At 41.4% G+C, this 23463-nt stretch overlaps 1 protein-coding gene across 1 annotated transcript in view; it reads right to left on the bottom strand.

Moving 5' to 3' along the window:
* The window catches only part of gabrg3 (gamma-aminobutyric acid type A receptor subunit gamma3), an 80722-nt gene that overhangs the window by 50917 nt on the left and 6342 nt on the right, over nt 1–23463 (bottom strand). Inside the window, exon 3 of the mRNA XM_030791434.1 lies at nt 9278–9345. Coding sequence (XP_030647294.1) covers nt 9278–9345 — 68 coding nt within the window. The remainder of the gene's footprint in view (nt 1–9277; nt 9346–23463) is intronic.

The following is a 23463-nucleotide window of genomic DNA, read 5'->3' as shown; positions in this document are numbered from 1 at the left end:
AGTTATTTGAGTTTCAAAGTCTTGGTAAATAACTGGTGAAGAACTTGCTGTTGAATATTCACCATGAATTGCATATCTGTGTGGAGCTAGCAGTTTTGCTGTAAACAGCAAAATTTTCAAAAATAAATTTGAAAATTGAAGTCTTGTGTTGTTTATTTCTTGCTATGACCCTAACACGGTAACACAACTCTCCACGAATCATTCCACTCCTCGTTTCCCGGCGGGAACCTACTTAGCCTATTTCACCACTCATCAGAATGACTAAAGGAAATGATGGACTTAGGGGGGGCCTCTCCTCTCACCTGGTTTTCAAACATTCATGTAGTCTCAAATTGAAAAGTTAACTCTGAAAAACAGTAAACACCCCAGCCCTTCAGAACTCTGGCTATCTTTCCACTGTCACCTTCCATACTGCCCTCAATTCACTTCATCTTACATAAACCACTCGCTCACTCAACTTTATGATGTTATGTTTCAGCCAGATCCAGCTGATTTGTGCTGTGTGTGTCTGTGTGTGTCTCTCCCTGTCCTCCTGCTGCTGTGATGAGTGCCACAAGTGGGAAAGAGCAGTGACAACGCGGGGGCAGGTTTCTCCAAAAAAAAAAAAAAAAACCCTCACCAGAGATCGACAGTGGGACCAGACAGCACGGATAGACCCTGAGAGCCCAGGCTTCTAGCATCGCTTCATGATGGCACACGTGTTTTTGGCGTGTTTCAGAGCATCAGCAGAACAGGACTGGGCACCAGAGGACCCTTCAGATTCTCTCTCTTTCTCTCACACACACACACAAAAAAACGAACTAAAAAGTTTCTGCCAGAACACGTCCCAGGATCAGTATTCCGCGGAGCCCTGTACCGATTCAAACATCGACTTCATGGCATTCATCGCTTTTCATTACCTGCAATGCCTGAACCCACCCCAAAAAAAAGACTGAGAAAATTATAGGTTCCTTTCAGTCTAATGGACTGAAGAAAAAAAAGAGACAAGAAAAAAGAAAACAAAACATTACAGACAATCCACTTTGATACTTTCTTGTGCTATTTCTCTGTTGAGTGTTAGGTCGAGAAAGACTAATGATGAAATGTTGCACAATGCAGACACTTCAGTCTTAATCAGTCATTAAACACAAAACTGACACATGACACAGGGAAATGCAATACTAAGCAATGCTTTTAAAGTCCTCGTTTATTAACGAGGAGAACGCAACATTGGATGAAACACTGATGGAGGCACGACCAGGGCTTTGAAAGTCTTGATTTGGAGGGTGTACACAATCTGTCATAAACCTGATGACACAGCGCATACAACAATACTGTCTGTTCTCTCAATGTTTCAAAAACCTCATCTGTCTGTGTCTCTGTCTCTCTCTTTCTCTCTTTCTCTCTTTCTCTCTCTCTCTCTCTCTCAGTCTCCCTGTTGTTCTTTCTTACCTCTCACTTTGACTCCTTGCTCTCTCTCTTTCTCTCCCTCTCTCTCTCTCCCTCTCTCCCACTCCCACTCTGTCTCTCTCTCTCTCTCTCTCTCTCTCCCTCTCCTCTGTCTCCCTCTCTCTTGTGAATCATCAGCGCGGCTTTGATTGACTGACAGCGCCCATGTTGGGGGAGCGTGGGGAGGAGAATGACAAGCGAATGAAAGTCGTTGCCAGCGCATGAGATCACGGCGCATGACATGTGGAGTGAGCTCATATGTGTGTTTTCACTGGCGGCAGCATCCTAGCATCTGCAGCAATAAAATCTAAATAAATAAAAAAATAAAAAGCCATAAGATTGATGTGCACGTTGGAATTCGCATGGCTTCTTAATGCCGAAACCCCGGTGAGTGGGCGGCAGCCTCGCTGAAACAATACAGTGGTACCCTGGTGAGAGAGGATGAAGGGTGGGTGGGGTGGGGGGGGTGAGGGGAGTATGGAGGGGGGTGTTTGGTGTCTGGAAGAGGGCTATGCCAGTGCGTGCTAGTGCCAGCTACTAAGCACCAAAGGATTTCCTTCGCTACGCGTGGTTGCCTAGGACACCGAGTGACCCAGACGTTTAAAAATAGCCATGTTGGTAGCGGTGTGTTGCAGCAGGGCCTTTTCAAATGCTGCGCTGCTAATGAGGAGAGGCTGATTGTCTCTTTCTCTCTCTCTCTCTTCTTCTCTCTTTCTCTCTCTCTCTCTCTCTCTCTCTCTTCTTCTCTCTTTCTCTCTCTCTCTCTCTCTCTCTCTTCCTCTCTCTTTCTCTCCCTCTCTCTCTCTCTCTCTCTCTCTCTGTGACTCATTCATAACACCAGCTGCTTTCTCGCCTCTGTTCTGTTTACCAGTAATGGGAGAAATGTACACAAGTACGCTTGTGCTAAAACAAAAGATCAGAGTTACATACAGCTTTGTGTAGTGCAATCTGACCCCTTTTATTGCCAAGGGAGCAGCGTATTTCATAACGGGGAACAAAGATCATTAGCACGTTCTGGACTTGTTTTGATAAGAGTCAAATGAACGTTCAGCATACGTAAGCAATCAGTCTGCAACAGTGCATTTGCTGACATTTGTTGCATGGAGAGCCAAGGCAGGAGAAACACAGTGTTAATTGCTGTTTGTGTGGTGGTTAGGGAAAGACAGCAACTAACACCAGAAATGTTCCTCCAGAATGTTTATGTATCGCCCGTGTGGTCCGTAGGAAGCAAGTCACCCATGCTAACGCTCAAAGCTTGGACATTCACGCATGAAGAAAAACTAAGACACGAGCAAAGTCGCATCGCATATGCACTTTGTGTGGTATCGGTTTCAAATGGAAAGTTATAGATATTGTAACAAAGCACCTACGATGCTCAGGAATATGTATGTATAATTAAAATTGTATTAAAATCATCTCCTTAAAACCCAATATTAAAATACGAGACTTAGTCGAAGTCTCTAAAACTAATCAAAACGTTTCACTAAAGCTCATGTTTTCGGAAAATTTTAAGTCAATTTCTTTTTTTTACCGCACTTGTAACTTGAAATGTTATGATGGATAATGTAATACAAAGGAGAGACCAATGGTACCTGGTAAAACTTTATCATGTGCCTAATGTTGATTTCAGATCAGTTCAAAACTACCACAGACACACATTTTTCTTTCATTTTTATCCGCTGTTACCTAGGCATCAGCTGATAGTCTTTCACAGGGGACATCGAAAGCATTTTAGCACGAAAAAAGAAAGCTATTTTTGCATCCCCCCCCCCCTCCCCACCCCCCAACCAATATGAGTTCTGGACTATTCTTAATCTAGACAATGTTTTATGCAAGGCTCTAGTGATTTTCCCAGAATGCATCAGTGTCGAAGCACTCAAGTTGTACCTAAGACAAATCTTAAACCCTTATCTTGCTTTGTTCTGTCAAGAGACAGGCCTGCTGTTGAAGACATATTACTGAAGATGAGCATGCAGATAGGGCTCTGTTTGCACCATTTCATCCTTGTTGCTTATCATCTTCCAGAGCCTGCAGAGAGTTTTTATTTTACACTTTGGGGATAAGACTAGTGCTAATGGCTGTGAAAACCCATGGTGGAGGACAGGGTATGCATGACAAGACACTTGGTTACAAAACTACACAAAAAGAACTAAAAAACCAAATGCAGGAAAGCTTTTAAGAGCTTATTCTGTGAGGTAAGTTCACATTTCAGCTGAGAGGCTAACTGTGGAATTAATTTTTAATCATTACTGATTCCTATTTTGATGGAATGAAAATTGTGTGTGTGTGTGTGTGTGTGTGTGTGTGTACACACGTGTGTGGTTATTTATCTCTCTTTCTCATCTTTTAAAGATACTGTGTTTAATTGGATTTCCAATGAGAAAATGAATAATTTCTGAGTCTTTCTCTTTCCCTCTCTTTATTTGGATTATCTTCCAGAGAGGTGACAGGTACAGTCCTATGGGAGGGAATGGGTTTCCCTCTTCATCGACTCAAATGACAGGTGCCATTCATCAGAATGTGCACCCACCTGCTCGACTTGACAAATCTCAGACCACCTGCTGGAGAAGACATGGAGTGAATGTCTGATTGGAACTATCAGTCACAAGCCTCATAACACCGTAGATTTAGGAGGGCAGCTAACATCAGACAGACTTCTGTCCAACACTCCTCTTAATGAATATCTGCTTTATTCTCCTCTTCTGGTTCACCTGTCAGTCATTCATACAGTGTGGTGTGTCTGTGCTCTCTCAGGAACATACTGTAATTGTGAAAAGATTTAGAAAATCTTTCAAGTTTACAAAGTGCAATTTCCGTGTAAGACATAAACGTGTGCTTTTGAAGAGTCAGCGTGAAATATATCAAAATCTAACAACACTGAATGTTAAAGTTCTCCAAGTGTTTTCAGACATCATTTTTGGAACTGTACTGTTCTTTTCTTTGAATAGTATCAATCTTCTCATGCATCATTGTATGCGGGGCCACATAAAGGGGACACATAACCAGTGACCCACCGCTGCTAAAACTATTACATATCTCTTCAGGAAACCTGCAACCCAAGCAATTCCCACAGAGGAACATTTTCCCTCTCAGACCTACAGACTCTCTATCAGAGTCCAGTAAAGTGACTGGATTGTATCATAAGCACCTCTGGTGGGGAATCTGGCTGTGTGGTCAGCTGAGGTAGCCTGGAATTCAGCCCCAAGGAGCTGGACATCAACGGTACTGGGGACCGCGGCTCGGCCCGACCATAGTTGTACACAGCAGGAGAATGGGAGAGTGCTGGACTGAGTGTGAATACCTCAGCATGTGGGTTCTGAAGTCTCTCGATAAAGCAGCAAGGCATCGAGTTGATGGAGTGCCTGCGTTCTTACTGATATTCAGATGACATACTAGACATAGACATCTCTCCTCTTATAAAACTGAAGTGTATGCAGGCGATTGCTACAGCCCCACCAACAAACACCTGATTATGATAATGTAAGGTCTCAATGATCTTTTGAATCAAAGACTCAAGTGTTTGCTGGATTATTGTTGGAGCAAAAGTGTGTACACACTGTATTTTTGAAGGCAGAGGGCGGTCTGATCCTGAAATGGATTCATCTGAAGTTGATCCAACACAACAACATCATCTTTTATAAACAACCCTTTGTTTAAAAAGGAAAAAGGCAACTAAAGGGCAAAATGGGTTCTGGAGACACTGTAAAAGAGAGCATTTAAGAAGATCTTATTTTGAAGAATTTCACATTGTTTCCTCGTGTGAACCACTGCATAATCTTGACCGCTTCAAAAGCATACAGAAAAACCCATCATAATGACTCCCACAGAGCAAAGCAATGGAGATGAATGGATCAACAGTGAGGTAATGAATATCAAATAATCTCTGATAGATGTTACCCCCACATTTCCTAAACCACATCCTCTCTCCTAATCAAAAAAAAAAGTCTCTGATCAAATGTGTAGGTGTGAGAACTCAACATCTATGATAAGCAGATCCCTAAATAAACCTAACCTCAAAAGAAGAAGAAGAAGAAGAAGAAGAAGAAGAAGAAGAAGAAAAAAACTGTTTGGCCTGTTTTCCCTACATGCAGACGGATGATTTCAGTCCCGTACAGACTACCAACAGACACCAGCACACGGTCTCATTTCACAGTCCAAAGAACCAAAGTCTGGAGGGCAATCAAGTGTGTCTGGGCTTTAACGTTGGCTAGAAAAAGGGAGAAAATGTTTGGATTTGACTCAGACACTCCTCTCAGAGGGGAGGGGAGCCAAGCGTGGGCTGGGTGGGAATGCCAAGCATAGATGGAGAGTCCCTGTCCTGTCTGCGTCTACCTCTGTGGGCTACTGATGATGTTTTGAGGCGGCATTGGCCTGTGGAGCTGGCTAATCCCTACATTCTTTTCATATAATTGTTACCTTTAATCCCTGAGCTTTTAAACAGCACGTAGAGGATTAGATACGGTTACAGGAGACCTATTGGAAAAATAGAACATTTTTCCATCATTTAACTTGTCTTTGGCCTTTTATTGCCTCTACAAAAGCAAACAGAGGAAGAGAGAGAAAGAGAGAGAGAGAGAGAGGGAGGGAGAGAGAGCGAGGGAAAGCCAGCCTGACAATCCTGGATCAACTGGGACTTTTGTCTCACCTCCTCTCTCACACACCTACACACCAGCACATCGAATTAGTTCAGAGTCAGGGCTCAGCCCGTCTCTGACAATGGAAACCACTCGTCGCTCTTCTTTTCTGTTCGTAAGTTTCCATTCATGTCTTATATCAGTTTAACATCCATTATCATAGGTCTGTTCAACAGGGAACTTGGCCCCTGGTGCAATGAGGGGTTAGGAAAGGTGCTTATTACTACAGCAGTGGGTTAGTGGATTGCATGCATACTGATTACGAAAGTCTGTTTGCTTACCTACTGAAAAGTGTCCCAGTGTGCACTTGAATAATGATTGCCTGATTATTTAATTGGCTTTAAATTGCCCATGTAGTATTCAATGTCCATTGCATTCAAATCAAGTTGTGTAGCGACTCACTAATTGTCTGATACTTATTCATCTGCACCGATGACATGCACTGCGAAGGGAAAAAGTCAGAGAGAGAGAGAGAGAGAGAGAGAGAGAGAGTGAGAGAGAGAGAGTGAGAGAGAGAGAGAGAGAGAGAGAGAGAGAGAGAATGAGAGAGAGAGAGAGCTTGTCAGTTGGAAGAAAGAGTAACAAAGATGGAAGGGGGCTGTTCAAACACTGGTGAAAATAATTATAGGAAAGATGTAATGGAAGCACTAAGTCACACAAAATGTGTTATGTTTGGGTAATTATGAAACAGAACATCTAATAAACACTCTTTCAATAAGTATCCCTTGTGTCGTCTGTGCTTCTATTGTTTCATTTGACTTTTTTTTTTTTTCTTTCTTTCTTTTTTTTTTTTTTTTTTGGAAAGATCGCAGGTCACATTCTCTCATTCCCTAGTCACAAAGAACTCATCTTCATTTATCTCCTCCAGACACCATAATGTTGCTTAATTACACACTCCATTAAAACTGAGAACAATAAAATTGTGACAATGGATAAATGAATTTCCCGACAAGACATACGACTGAAAATTAGCTTGTCATGCTACAAAGAGAGGGAAACATGCTTTTAATGACACCTAAGTATGTATGTGTTGGGGAAACACCAGCCAATGGTTGCGTGCCTGTCTATAATCTCAATTCTTCCCTGTTCAGACACACACAAGTGACATCTCTCTAAGGCACCAAAGTGCAGTCAATCGTTCCAAATTTCTTACCAAACAGACACAACACAGTACAAAAAGGAGAGGCCAAGGCATGTGCATGTGTGTGTGCGTGTGTGTGCATGTGTGTGTGTGCGTGTGTGTGTGTGCGCGGTGTAGGAGGGCTTTCGACCTGAAATCAAATACAGCTCATTTCTCAACACAGAGTGAGAGGCACCAGCTGCTACAAAGTAAACTTAACAACTTCAAAACACCTGAGACCATTTGACTCAGGAGTGTCATACCCTTATGTGCCATGCAGTCTGCTTTTTATATACATAGCTTTTTAATTACACACACACACACACACACACGCACATTTAAATTCCAACCGACATTCACAAAGTGGGTTATGTCAACATGTAGGCGGTGGTTAATGGGTGATGTGTTTACACTTAACTGTATGTCTGACTATTAGAGTCATATTGTTCCGTCAAAGACAGGCGTGAGTAGACAGAATCAGCCTGTTTCAAGCGAGCAGATTACACACTGAATGGTCCGAACGGACCGTTCCTCTCGGCTGTGGCCGCTTAAAACGTCGACCGTGTCAGCGCCGTCATGAATTTGCAAATAACTCAGCTTGCCGTGTTATTGCACGTCTGGAATTTGCCCAGATGAAAATGTCATGGACAATAACTGAATTATTGAAAGATGAAAATGATACGGCAGACAGCAAAGACTGTGACAATTCACACATTTAAATGTTTTAAATGCCTCTTCCATCCCTACTTCCCGTGTCCACAGCTCCTAAGACTGATGCAATAAACCGAAATGAAAAAGATTGGTGGATTGTGATAACCTGGTGTATGCTTGTTTAGGGAGACTAAGCATAAGGCGTTTCTGATTGTCTGCGTGGGTGTATGTTGATTCTGTTTGTAGTGCTGTATGTTATTTGCACATGTTTTGTTTTGTATTGTTTTGTGCTGTGATCTTCTCTTCTCTTCGTGTGTCACTTGATAAAATGCTAATTGGATTTTCAAATTCTTGGAAAATAAAGAATCAGGCAATTTACACTTGAATATTTTAAGTTCCATTTGCCAGTGTATTGACCTCGTTTATGTAGATTTTCTTGTGTCTTTGTGTTGTCTACAAAAAGTGTCATGTCCTGTTTATTGGTGATAATTCCATGAAAATACCAAATTGTGTAAACAGCTCTGACATAAAACTCAGCTGATCAATCAATCAATCAATTAGACCACTTGTGAGTTAAACTCTTGCTTATTTTCTATCTGTCCAATACCTCCTCAGAGTCTTGTGTGTCCCTAAATACCAACTGAGTTTTAACCAAATTTTGGACTAAGAGGCAGAGAGTATGACTAAATATGCAAGAGGGAATTTGCAGGAATGTAAATGGCAAATAGAGGGTATCTGGAATTCACTGAATGGTATTTTAATGAAATCTGGAGGAGCCACTAACCTCCTTGACTTGATCTGTGCAAAATACAGGTCTAGTTTGTGATAAAGCAGCCAAGATCCCAGGCACCAGGGACAAGTAATTTACAGTGTTAAAACATGAAAACAGAGAGAAAATGAGACAATACGGTCTATGGGACCAACCACTTACCACTCCCCCCATCCCCCTGCCCCCCCTTTCTCTCTCTCTCTCACTCTCTCTCTCTCTCTCCCTGTCTCTCCTCTCTCTTTCACTCTAGGGAGAGGCAGTTTAAACTTTTAAACTGGATTTGACCTCACACCTCTACAGGGCAACTGCAGGTAAAAAAAAAAAAAAAAGCAGCCCAGAAAGTCAAAAACCATAGTGTATTGGATTGAACTGTAACAGAGTTGAACTGCAAAAGTGGTCCATGAAGTCGGGAAGTCGTATGTGTATACAAGAAAGAGAGAGAGAGAGAGAGAGAGAGAGAGAGAGAGAGAGAGAAAGAGAGGGAGAGAGACAGAGGAAGAAAGAGAAAGAGAGAGAGACAGAGGGAGACAGAGAGGGAGAGAGACAGAGGGAGAGGGGGAGAGAGAGAGAGAGAGAAATGCATGGGAAAGAAAGAATTAGACACTGCTGGAGGAGCAGTCCATGTTTATAGTCTAGATAGCAGTCCAGACTCTTACAAAGACAGAAATAACTTACCATATTTATTGATGACACAGGACCAATGCTGTTCACGAAGATATCAACATCAATGACCGTTGGTTTCACTGCAAACACACAGAAAGAGAGAAAACACTGACATCATATGTGTTTCTCACGCCTAATGCTGTGACATTTTTCATGACTAATTCACAAACAAACATATCATGATATATTTATTATGAGAAATGGATGAATCACTTACTCAGACACCCATAAATCATTTATTATATTAACTCTTCTTATGAACTCTTCTTATGCATTTTCCCACTATCAGTGGTACCTTTGCATGGTGTTTTATCTGATGCAATGATCTTTCATGTGAAATCAAATACATTAATAACAGAGCCCAAAACTCTAGAGGTATGCAGACAAGTAAATAAACTTCCCTGGTAAACTTTAATAAATGCATACAACAATGTGGATGACCTTTCCCTGACCTCTTCCTCCTTGTGACTTAGTGAAAGTCCAGGTAAGTGATTTAAATGCAATGTGCCTAGGTAATCCCCCTCCTTCCTCCACCCACCCACGGTAATGACAGGATGACAATAATCTCTTCAGCCTATGGAGGGCATGGACATGCTTAAGCAATGCAATTAACATCACAACAGAGACACAACATTCAGCTTATGCCCCCATTAAGTGAATAATTACCCTGAAACGATTTACTGCACACTCATTAGTCATTAGAGCTTTTAATGTGTTTCTTTCTGCAATTTGAATTTAGACAAACTGAAAACATTTCTTATTAAGTTCTGGTATTTTGTCTTCTGGTTTGGCCTGAACAACAAAAAGTAGCGGGTTACTCAGGTAGCTGAGATTATTTGCGGACACTGGTTGTCTTGTAAGTGGAAATATGTCACAGTCCAAATCTCCTGAACATCCTTGACAGTGACCCTGGATCTCGGTTGCCGTGTTGTGTACCACAATGGGGTTAGTTACCCTGGGCAACGGTTACCATGGACACCTGTTCAATCTGTCAGAAGTGTTTTAGAGTGAGCTCAGGGTCCGGTACCATCTGTTAATTCTCATTAACACTGATAGGTGACTTTCAGCTAATTAAAGGAGGTTCACTCTAATCACCACACTGAAACAGATTGCATTTGATAAGTTCTGCAGGACAATAGAGTGACTCTTAAGGCAAAAACACTAGCACAGATTACCTGAAATTACTTTGCACAGAGGATGCTAGGGCACAGAAACTAATTAAGCTCATTGGGTGAAAAAGATTGTCCAATAACAGGTCTCAAAGTAAGAACTAAATGACTTTTTAATAACTGAATGATAGTCAGTTTCTCTATCCTAATTTTTTTTTTTTTTTAAATCATAAAACACAACTTTGACAGCCACTGGAAAGCTTTTTGCTTTGAGCTGTTCATCATAGTGGTCCCCATATTTTTCCAGCATGACTGGCATCACACACTACTGCAATTTGTAAGAATAAAGAGCGAAAGAGAACGAGAAAGGAAAGGACTTCAGAAGTGGGGAGAATGACACATGTGAAAGACTAAGCTGACAACCAGCCATTAGCACATCACCATACAAACAGAACTCTGGCACTTACTATGGTGGGAGAGCTCCTAGGCTCAGGAGAGTGACCACGTTAATTTCTCCAAGAAGAAAAAAAAAAATTCTAACAGAAGGAAAAAAGGGTCTCCACACATATGAATAACTGGAACCAAAACCCTGACCACAACAGAAGATAGGAAAACGAGCAATTCAGTAAGGTCACCATAGATTTATGTTCGTTTTTCCTGTAGTAATGAAAGTCAGCGTAGCCCAATACTGCCCCCTTGGTCTTCGCAGCTGACGAGAACGTTACGGACATACGAGCTTTTTCCGATGTCAGGACAGAAGCTAAAATTGTGCCGAGTGTCACTTTTAGAGCCCTGCTTATATAATTATGTCCCCTCTCGTGTTATGAGATGGTACCCATAAGAGATGGACTGTGGAACCAGTCAAAGGTCTTTAAGATCAGGAGTTTAATTGTAAAAAAAAAAAAAAAAAAAGAAAAAAAAAAGTGATGTGTCTGGTTGTAGGGATTTGATGTAGCCCATCGAAATTTTAGTGGTCATTATGAAGAACTCTTGGTTCTTGGCCTTGTTACGGCTTAACTGCCCTCGTAATGATGAAAGGCCCTCGGTTCAGAGTCAAAAGCTTCTCAGGTCAATCAATAAGGCAAGAATACTCCCCCTCATAAACTGACTAGAGAGGACATTGGTTATTCTACTGCTGCTGTCTCCACTGCCAGCCAAACTCATCCCATCCCCTACTCTTAAAAATTACAGCTGTCACCGCTTAAATGGGAATTTTCTCAACGTCGCTCTGGGTGTTGGCACCTCGATACTTACCCCCTTGTTTCTGATTGAAGTGTCATTGATTATATTGTTTAGAACTCTCTCAAAATGATTTTTAAACCCAAGTGAATAAAATAATAGGAAGGACAATGAAAGCATGGAGAAAGTAATGGAGACTCTCATTTGGGTGCTTCCAGAATGTTCCGTGACCCCGAAATCAATTCATGCTTTGGCTTTGGGCACGGTGATTATCTCTCTCAGAATCTCACAATGTTCTTCCATTTGGTGGTTTTGCTCCTGGTATGAAGTTGGTGGAAAAAAAAAAAAAGCATGCAAAATGTTTTAAGTTCGATCATCAAAATGACTTCTTGTTGTCACTGTCTAGCCTGGTGACCTAAACCCCATCTCCTGCACCCTATCTCTCTTTCTGACCTGATTCAGGCTCCCTATACTCCTTTTTCCATCCAACACCTCAGTCTCTCCTTCCCATACCTCCCAGCCATTGATGCTCTTAAGAGGCGGGGTGACATTTCCAGGCTCCCTTCTGGGTTGACAAAGACCTTCTGCCATGAAATAATGTCAAAATAAAAGTCTGGGACTTTGGTAGCATCAATGTATTGGTTGCTGTTTCCTAAAGCACATGCTACAAATGAAAAAAGAAAAAGAAAAAGAAATGTTGCTCAAAAAGGTTAATAAATTAATGAATCCTTTGTGCTGCTGTGTTGCATTTGACAGAGGTGAACTGTAAAAGACCGTTTGGATACAGGTTAAAGCTAAGGTTGCTTAGGCCGTGCGTTAGCATGTGAACATTGGCATCATGCCATCGTGTCAGGATCTCATTCGAGGATCTCGTATCCAATTAAAAGGGTGTTTGTCAATATTTTGCACAAGTTTCAGAAACTCTCCAAATGCCCTCTTCTCTGCATGGATACTGAAATACAAAGGAGAAAAATAGATTACAAAGAATTATTTGTCCATTTAGTGTTTTTTTTTTTTTAATGCGCCGTAAAATAATAAGTTATTTTCTGCAACTGAAACTTCAGTAATCTAAACAAAACATATAGCCTTATAAAATATTTAGCAAACATGGTAGCTGCATTATATTCATATAATGGACTGTATGAGAGTTGAGAGAAACCATCACTTAATGTTCTTTATAGTTTTAAATGGGATGGTGGAGATTACAGTTAATGAGATAAGCATGTCCTCATCAGAGTTCACAATGACTCATATGTTCGTAATGCTTTGCACTGTGTGTTATATAGGGTACAATAAAAACGACAAGCACAACATCTCCATGCTATATAAATCCAGTATTAAAAAAAATTTCTAATGTCTATGTGCTGTCCAGTGGTAGGGTATCAATGGAGAGGGAGCCTACAAGTGATGGATGAGTATTTGACTTCAATGATAACAGTAGTCTCCATTCAGTGGTACAGCTTTGCATTGGCTTTGATGTCACCTGTGAAACTGTGGGTCCATGACATTCTGTCTCTTTTCCACTACGACGGTGCTGGTGCCCGTGCCCGTGCCGGTGCGGAGCCAGTGCTGCCTTGGTGCCTTTTGAGAACCGGCCCGCATTTCCACTGGTTTGGGAACCGAACGCTACATAGCGAAAGTTTGGGTAATTTCCGTGGGGAAAAAAATAATGTCGGACAGAACGCATTGCTTGCTCTTTATAAATTTACTTTTACGCTAGGCTTCCACACAGCGAAACACCTCACGAATTTTGTCCCAGAACTTTTCGCTCTGGGGGCCAAATTCATGAAAATAGTAAGTCTGTCACCTAGCTCAAAAGTTAAAACGAGTGTTTAAATGAAGTTCTGCATGAAGTGGTTTAATTGCACCAGCAAGAGCCGAGAGAGAGAGTGTCTTTTTCTACCACTCTGGGTCCGACTACGTTCATGTAACATGTAAACAACAGCCCGTATTGATGTACACACAAATTGTTACTCATGCATCTTTTAATCATATACATATTTTCATGCTACAAATATCCTTTAGCCTACCGCTACTTGGTCAGACGTTTTTTGTTACTCCCGCCTCTCTAAAGAACGTCACGTATCAAACGCTGAACTGATTGGTTCTCGCGTGGCTTTTATTTGCATAGCCTCTGACGTCAGCGGTTCCAACTTTTGGGACCAGCATTTCTATGGTGCCGTGCCGGTGCCAGCTTTTCGGCTCCGGCACCAGTATTTTGTCAGTGGAAAAGCGCGGGTGCCGGTGCTCAATCGGGCACCGGCACCGGCACCGCGGCAGTGGAAAAGGGGTAGAAGAGAACTAGGTTGGTGTGGCTCCTTTAAGAAATGTAGGTTGTGTGAAGTCAGTGGCTTTTTTTTTTCTTCCTCAGCAGACGCTTCTCTCCATACTCTATACCCTCCTGACAATTTATGCTCTCTCCAAGCTGTCTGTGAAAGTGTCATCACACCTCAGTATCACTTACAGCATTTTTACACCCCTCTCTCTCTCTCTCTCTCTCCCTCCCTCTCTCTCTCATGCCATTATTCCTGAAAAGAAAGCCCTGTAGTCACTTACTTGTAGAGCAGTCACAGAGGGTCAGAGACAGAGCCAGAGATCCTACATGACGATGTCACCAAACACAGCTAGTCTATAGGACATTGTCTCTCATAGGAGTAATCCCAGTGTCACACGGTGTAATATACTTCCATATATGGGTAATCCCAGAGTCAGCTGGTGTCACATAGTTTTTTGTAACAGTAATCTCAATATTATCCAAAGTAATATTGTTTTGTTTTTGTTTTTTTTCTGTAGAGGTTATTCCAGCATTAAGAAAGCCTCCCGTATGGGTAATCCTAGCGATATTTTCCCGTGGAGATTTAATCCTATTCTGTAATCTAAAATAATTTCAACCGACAGCTGTTGGGTGTTGACTGGTCACAAACAGGTCAGGCACTGGTCACACACCTCTGTCGTGTCTAACAGAGAGGCATTAATCACTTGACACGAACCCGGAGAGTAGAGCGGAGGAGAAGAGGAGGGAAAAAAAGATAAAAAGGGGAAAAAATGAAAAAGAAAGGAGAGGGCTAGAAAAGAGAAGATGCAGATAAAGAGAAAAGAGGAGAAGATATTACGTATGAACATAATGGACTGGGATAGAGAATAGAAGAGAGGAGCGTAGGAGTAAGTTATAGGAAGGTATGGCTTCTTGAAGACAGTCGAGCTAAGAGAATGTGGGAGTAGCTAGTGTGGAGAGGGGAGAAAAGAAAAGGGTAGTGAAAGAAAAGAACAGGAGAAATGAATAGAAGAAAGGGACTGCAGATGGAATGTACTCAGGCATCTGTATCCCCTCAGGTCTGCCCTCAGCCTTCCTCTCTGCTCCCTGTGCTGTTAGAGCATTATCGAACCACCTCGTCATGAAAAATTCATTTTTGGGATTTCATGCTCAGCTTATGTCATCATTTACAGACCAGCCTCTTAAAACTAATAGACTACCCCCCCCCCCCCCCCCCATAGGTTCCCAGCATTATGAGAAGCCGTTCAAACACACATGGCTAAAAAAGTATCTCCCTTATGCTGCATTACTGCTCTTTGGAGACTCTCTGTCTTAACCAATTAAGCCTGAAACAGAACTTACCTAGTCTGTCAGTTTCAAGAGTCCTCTGCCCCACCCACATTTGAATCTCACAGCGGATGCTTCCGGAAACATAAAGGGAATTGTAAACGTATTTATAACCTGGATTATGGGGTTAGGTCTAATCTAATCTAACTGCACTGCAGAGGGATAAACCAGCCGGTCCTACGGTGCATATCATCCCAATGTTGTCATTCATCAAAGCTGTAAACATGCCTGAAAGTATTATTGAATCTTGCTTGTGGAAAAGCTTTATGAGACTCCCAAGGTCTAAGGATTTTTTTTTATTTGTTTATTGCTGTAGTTAAATATAGTATTGGGTTTAACATAACAGTGGTCCTTCACTACATTACAAAATAAACAATCTCAGATCATCTCGCAAGTGGCAGGTTAGTGTCCTTTATACAAGGTTCCTCTTCAGTGACTAAAGTTGTAAAAAACACTAACACACACACACACACACACACACACACAGGCACACCGTACGCACACACACACACAAACAAACACACACACACATACACACAAACAAGTCTCTCATCCTCTTTGTTAGATGGCCCCAATGGAGCCCGATTGCAGGAGGTAGAAAGGTTTTCACATCCAATATCTTTTGTGGCAGTTTTAACATTCAACATGGCAGCCAACGCTGAGAGAAACAAATTAGTCACAATATTTCCTGCTGGTCACATTTATTCTGGCCGATGCCCTGCCATAGACATTTCCTCTTCCCTGCGTGTGTCCAGATGAGAACACATCAATATTCCACCGCTCTGCCATAGACACACTAATTAATTCTCCAACAACAAACCAACTACAGCAACAATAATGCAGCCATTCATGACCCCATGAGCTACCATTTAATTCTCTCTCTCTGTGAAAGCTCATATCCCCTGCATTGTGAGACCATTCAGAAAAAATAGAGTGAACATTGTGACAAAATGATGCCTGGGTCAATGAAAACACATCTCTGAATTGACTGGAGTTTAAAACACAAGCTGCAGAGATCAGAACAGGGTCAAATGTGTGTTTAAGGCAGTAATTGGCGAAAACAGACTGAGTTAAACTGATCTGTCAAACATGGGTGCAGTTTTATTAATTTGTTTATTTTTACGCACAGATTGTTTTTTTTTTCTCTTAATTTATTAGCACATTTTTTTTAAAAAACTGGAATGTTGATTTTGGGTTTAAGAAAATATTACTAATGCGAATTTTGACATACACGTTTTGGACTCTGCTGTTATTAGAGGACATTTAACTCTTAGTAGTTGATTGAATAACTAGTCAGTTATTTAGGGTGTGTGGTGACTTACACAAAAGCCTTAAATTATCACAGCACAACAATCACTTCCAATTAAATCAGTCTTTTGATTTCTGGCTGATTGCTTTGTGTTACATAAGGAGACATATTCTGTCCATTCTGGAATTTAATAAATATCAATAGATGTAGTAATTTTTATTTCCTCTTTTCAGTTAGCATTTGAATATGTATTGTATCAGTTGTAACCATGCATTCTGTACCATGTAAACTAGCGGTTTACATGTTTTGCTAACCTGATCTCTTGCTAGTTAACTTTTACTAACGACTACGATCAGGCCACTATGTAATTATTTAAACATCCACAGATGAATTTCAGTCGCAGTCTTAACCAGGGATTTAATCATTATTAAATCCTATGTAATACAGATTAACCCTCATGCCTAACACAGGAGAAGTTTATCCAACACAAAGCTAATTAGATCCACTCTGTATAAATTATTTTGACATATGTTTTTCATTTAAACAAATGTAAAACGGCAATGAATAAACTGGTATCAAAATACAGAACTGATTACTGATTACCCATCCAGAACCTTGGTTAATAAATGATATTGATCAGTGTAAGCTGTTCAATGCTTGCTTTATCGTGGTGTTGTGTAAAAGGTGCATTTTAATGCCTCTTAAGACTGAGAGGCCTAAGGGTGATTTCAAAATGAGGAACATAAAAAAACAGGGCCAGGTCAACAGTCTTGCCACTCATAACCTAACATTTACATATCTCATATGTCTGGAGTGCATCCATATTGCTATTTTGTGTGCGTGTGTGTGTGTGTGTGTTGGAAAACAAGGTTACAGGCCTCTAACTCAAGTTTTTTGTTTTTTTTTAAAAAAAAAAAATTCCTGTAGACCAGAGCACCGTAGGTGGACCTCTACTTCCCTTCACACGACGAGAGCAACAGTCACCGGCAGCTAATGAAAGGCACAGATTTTTCCATCCTCCATCTTCAGCAGCAGATTACATTCTAATAGCCTCTCTGCTGGAACCCTGCACACTTACCTCCACTCTGGCCTTCAAGCTGCCACCATCACTGCTGGGGCGTTTTGGCACCTTTTAGAAACACTTAAATGACTTGTCTTTGCGGAGCATCTCTCAGACCACATGTTTCAGTGGTACTTCCTTTGTTAACGCCTGAATTAACACGGGGACAAAGACACATTTGACAAACAACACAATCTGCCATTTCTGCCCGAGTCCCTTGTCGCAAGAAAAGAAAAAAAAAGCTTCTTGCAAATTGTTGGATTATCTCGACATCCCCAAAATCATAAATGTAGCCAAGCGCAGATTGAAATGCTAAGACTCCAATTTCTGGTCTGATAGGCAGCTTGGCCAATATTTCCCACCTGCTCATTCTCCTCCTCTCTCTCTCTCTCTCCCTCTCTCTCTCCGTCTCTCTCTTTCTCTCTCTCGCCCTCCTTCTCTCTCTTCCTCTCACACTAAAGAACGAATGCTTCTCAGGCGGAGAGTGAAATACGAGGTATTGAAACGTGTTTAATATCTTTCAGGTGGATAAGAGATGAGCTTTAAAAGTGTGGAGATGGGTCGGACAGATCCGCGGGGCTCAGCAGGAGGTGAGGTGTCATCGATGGGTAATTACAGGCCTTTGAAGACTGAGCCCTCGGGCTCCGAGACTTTCATTAGAAAGTGTGTACATCTGAGACACGTCCATGTACCTGCTCATTAACCTTAACTGGAGTGTGTGTGTGTGTGTGTGTGTGTGTTTGTGTATGTGTGCATGTGAGTGTGAAATGGGTAACATTGGAAAGAAAAAGAATCGTGTTAAAAGACAATTTCTTCAGGGTGGCCGAGTGTTCTTGGTTATCTTTATGGCTGAATCCATATAGTATTTCTTTTAGGAGCTGTTAGAGGTCTAAAATCATTTTTAAACTGTGGTAAATACTGTATCATTGTGCTGGAACAAAATCATCTGCATTCTGAGTGCATTTGTAAAACACATAATGCCTTCCTGATGCTAACAAGACAACAACACTCTATCTATTACTTAGGAGAAAACACAGCTCTCTGCAAACATAAAAATTCATCTCTAAAACACATGCTTTTGTAGGCACATAAAAATGACCAAAACATCATTTTTAATGTACAAACTATTTAAAGGACTAATTCACCAGAGCCTCTGTGTTATACTGCATAATTACGTTTTTCTTTTCTTTTTTTTTTTTTGCATAAGAACAAACATAAGACTCAAACACCACCTTAGAGGCTTCCAGTAAACAAGTAAATGTCGTACTGAGCTTGATTACACAGTGGGTGTTTCTGAAACAATTTAAAATTCCATAACATAGATCACAGTTGCAAAGTTCTATTCAAATAGTCTCTGTTCTGAACACACTGCAGTGAAACACGCTCCCTGCGTGACCTAGAACACAACCCTGTGGCCACTATAGTGGAACATCATGGACCACCACGGTTTCCCAGTGTGCGTTTGAGAAGATCTGTCTTTGATTCCGGTAAACAGTCAAGACATTGCGAGTATCCTGAGGGACCCCAACAGTTTCGCGAGCATGGAGGTGAACTACAGCTACGTAGTTTTTCGCAAAAAACGAAACAAAACAAAAACCTCTCGAATATGAACATTGTTTTGTATAATTCATACCTGGCAGCAGGAGTTTTAGCTCCTGAGAGCAGCTCTGGCGCTTTATGCACCGGCATCAGTGACTCCTACGTGAGAAAGTCACAATATTCACAACGTTTTTTCACTTACAAGCTTGTCTGCTTGTATTTAACCCCTATAATCATGCTTGATTACAGCACTTTTTTTTGTCCTTTGCAGCTATAAAGTATAATGTAAATCACGACCATAAAACACTACATATGTCTCATACAAAATACATGAGAGATGATCACTGCACTGACTCCATTTATCCATTCATAATTCATTCATAGCCCTGTCTCTTTCTGTGTAGTAAATATTGGATATTGGAAGCGCATGGACCGGATGTTTCGAGACATACCTCGACATGAAAGCGTTACGTTTTGCCGCTTATTTTTGTTGAATCTTTGATTGATGTTAGTGTAACTTCTTTACAGTTCACAGCACAGCGTGCTCTTTCTCTCACCATATACAAACAGAGTGAGAGAAACGTTCTTCGCTAGTTTTTCAATCCGCATCACAAACTATATAACGCATTCTGCGAGGTGAAACAGATATTAATACTGAGTAACGTGGGTATGGGTATGATATGTTTTGTGATCTTCAGGCTCAACACTGATCATTAACCTTTCTTGAAAGTTAATCAATAGAAGTGAGAGGTAAATTTGTGAGCAGATTAGCATTGTACAATAGGGTGAAATTACTGTCTTTTCACATGACTGCTTGATTGGAACAATGACTACTTGTTCAGTCAGGTTGCTCTATGGTGTGCGTACAAAGTCTGTGATCTCTATCCAGGAAGGAGGGGCAGGCAAGAGGGAACTAGGCCTTGCTAAATGCTAACACTTGGAGCTAGTAACAATTAATGGTTTGGTGTTTAGCTCCTTTTATTGCTTAAGGCTGTGCTTCTTGTTCCTCTTCCTGTTCTGTTACTGCGTGTGTGTGTGTGTGTGTGTGTGTGTGTGTGTGTGTGCACTGGCATTTTTTTGATCATGTTTTTCATGAATGGGTGCACATAACTCTGTGTGATCTAAGATGCCCAATGCTACTGCAAACATTCTTACAATACAGTTCTCGCAGAAAAGTAAGTAAAGCATGAAATATGAACCATGGCTGTGTGTACACCTTCCCCATCGATCAGCTCAACTCAAAATCAAATAACCTGAGCAGGTTTAGCTTTGCTAGAACTCTCCATACTCGGGAAAAAAAAAAAAAATAAGACCCTAAGGTGACATAGTTGACTCAGGTGGATTATTTAAATGCGTCTCCCATTCCCCTGTTACATAATAAAATGCTTTTGCTCAGCAATCGATTGCAGAGACCCAGCAGTCGAATACAGAGAATGTGAGAGAGATATATAAGTATCCTGGTCAGATGTGAGATAGATTTTTGGTGAAGCATCTCCTCTGCCAACATATTGCCTACCATCTGTCTCCGCTCCCGCACAGCCCAGAGAATGATGACTGCTGGGGGAGGACAGTGAAAAAGGAGGGAGGGCGACTTGCAGATCTTAATCGTCACATACTCTGATGAAGCACCCCTTTTTCTTCTTCTCTCCTCTCAGCAATCCAGTGGGGTTCCAGTGCCTGAGACAAGCCCTCCCAGGGGAGTGGTTTGGGGGTGGGGTGGGTGGGGTATGTAAACTGCCCTCAGGGGAGAGCGGCCAAGCTGATCCATCTTGTGTTAATGACCTGTCTGTGGAGACATTTATGTCATAATTGAGTCTGGCCATATTGATGCCTCCCAACGGGATGTGTACAAGATAGTAACCAGGGGAGACGCAGAGATGACAAACTGGACAGGTGGGGAGAACGGGTCATGTATGTCTTTCTTTCTTTCTTTCTTTCTTTCTTTCTTCTCTTTTCTCTGTTTTTCTTTCTATGTACTTACTGCGTTGCATCCGTCTCTTTCATTCTGACTTTCCTTGCTCTGTCCTTTCCTCATTTCTCAACACACACCCCCCCTCCTTTCTTTCTCCCATAAGTGTTGTTTCTCTCCATCTCTTGACTGAGGAACGGTAGGATGATAGTGTTACCACACTGGGAGTTGAGTGTAGGAATTGTAGCCGAGTCAATTAATGAGACATACGCTGTCAGTGATACTCCAGCCAAACAAAGCATGTGGCCACAGGCACTGGATTGCTGTTTCACTTGCATGCCTCAAATTAAGTATGTCCTTGTCAACACAAGTTACTTCATCACTCCCATAGAGGAGAATTAAAAGGCTTGGCCAGATACTCTCTGGAAACATAATTCATACAGCTAAACTGGTAGAGATACTGACAAAGCATCTGTGCTAATGTAGATTTATTCTTGGCACCACAAGTCATTCTCCTAAAAATTTATATGTTCTACTACGCTCTGTGTTTCACCGAAATATTTTACTGGTGGGTATCTCAACCATAATTGGCTGTGAGTAATGTATAGAGAGAAAGTAATGGCATACGGGGAGAATATAATTCTTCGTGTTCAATACGGTCCCGTGTTTGCTGGAATGTTTCAGTGGAGGGAATCACGCTGTGAGGCTGAAGTGTGATATTTTGAAGCTTTTGAGGATGATTTTTGGAAGGTCCTTCAATTATCTTTTTTTTTCTGTCTGTGATGTTTCGGTAATTAGTCAGAATCTCTGGCAGTGAGGAGCTTTGTGCTTTCCTCTAGGTGTAAAACTCCTCCGAAAACCACCAGTGAGTTCCACCCCAATTCTCATCTTACCCATCCGAGTCCTCCAATGCCTGCTAGATTGCACCCATCCTTGTGCTGCTTGACTTAGTAAACAGGGTCTAGTCATGATGAAAGCCTTCACGTAAGCCAAGGGGTCAGGAATAATGAATCCCAAATCTAACTCTCTCCCTCTGTCTCTTTTACTCACTCATCTGCCGTATATAGGCTCATTAAAGGATGAAATGTCAAGGGTTTTGAAATATTAAAAAAGCTAAAATGATCCTCAGTGGTAAGACTAGGCAAAGGATATGACAGAAGGGAGGGATATTGTACGAGTCAGGTGGTCTGACAAGCTGGTAACAAGATTATAAGGAAAGAGTGGCTTCTCTCTGTTGACCTTTATGGAGGCCAACCTGAGTGATCATCAAATTTAGCTGTCCAGTTGACAGACTCAGTATACACTCAGCCTAGACATGGAAACATAGAACAAGTGTCTCAGAGCAAACTTGTTTAAACTTGTTCAATTTGCAACTGAAAAAGGAAATCAGAAAACATGCATTTGTGTGAAAAAAAAATAGATGCTGATTCAGAGCCTGGAAGGCAAATTGGAATGCCCAAACCCAGATGACCACTCAGACTGTATTTAAAATGCAATGACCTCAAAAGTCAGTCAAAAAAAAAAAACAACTTGATTGGAATTCACAGGCCATTATCTGAATCCATCTCAGACTTTCTAAAATGGATAATCAAGTCCTGCAATAGCATCATTAGGCTTCATTCATTTTTGAACATGCTGTAATTAATTCAAAGCATGCAGACGAGATGACAAGGGCATAAAAACTTTGATTGCATGTCTGTTTTTTGCCTGCAGGCATATCAAATCATAGATTTTTAGCTCACTGATGCTCATAAATGAGTTGTGAGTTGAGTTGAAAAAAATGTCTCTGTATAAGTGAAGTGAAATGAGAGAAAAAAACAATATGTGTGTGTGTCTCCCTCTGTCTCTCTCTCTCTCTCTCTCTCTCTCTCTCTCTCTCTCTCTCTCTGTATCCATTATTATGCATGTGTAACATGTGAACAGCATCATTTGAAGTTTCTCCTTTTTCTATGAGTAGTAAACCTGTGGCTATATCATTAATCTTGTTTGACTAATTACCAATTTCATACTTAGCTGGTCCCCAGTGCCAGGGAAGACCATAACACCAGTAATATGCAATTAGTGCTAACGCTAAACAACCATTTTGTCAATTTTCACTCATCACCGCTCATTAGACTGCACTGTACTTTCTGCAGTGATGAGGGTAGATTACCAGGGTCTCTCTCTCAGGCTGTATGATGTACCATTCACACAAACACACACACCACTGTAGGAGACTACATACGCCCCAAACGGTATAGCTAAGTTATAGCTAGAGCTCATTAAATAAACATATACAACACTTAGTACAGAGAGAGAGAGAGAGAGAGAGACAGAGAAAGCAGTTCTTTCGGAATGTATAGCAGGTTAGCAGTAGGAGTGTCCTGAGATTTTAGTGAAGCGGTCCCTTGTGCCTCCTAAATCAATGTGACACATCCATGCTAACACTTCACACTCGATTCACAGAGCCCAGCACACTAACACACAGGGATGCATGTCTCCTCAAGAAAGCACAGAGAACTGCTGCAACTTCACAGACCTCTATCTATTCCGAATGTCATGAAATCCACTTG

The sequence above is a fragment of the Chanos chanos genome, chromosome 14, assembly GCF_902362185.1.
Source record: "Chanos chanos chromosome 14, fChaCha1.1, whole genome shotgun sequence".
NCBI lineage: Eukaryota > Metazoa > Chordata > Actinopteri > Gonorynchiformes > Chanidae > Chanos > Chanos chanos.
Note: the sequence above shows the minus strand (reverse complement) of the source record. Positions and strands in the feature narration are given on the sequence as shown.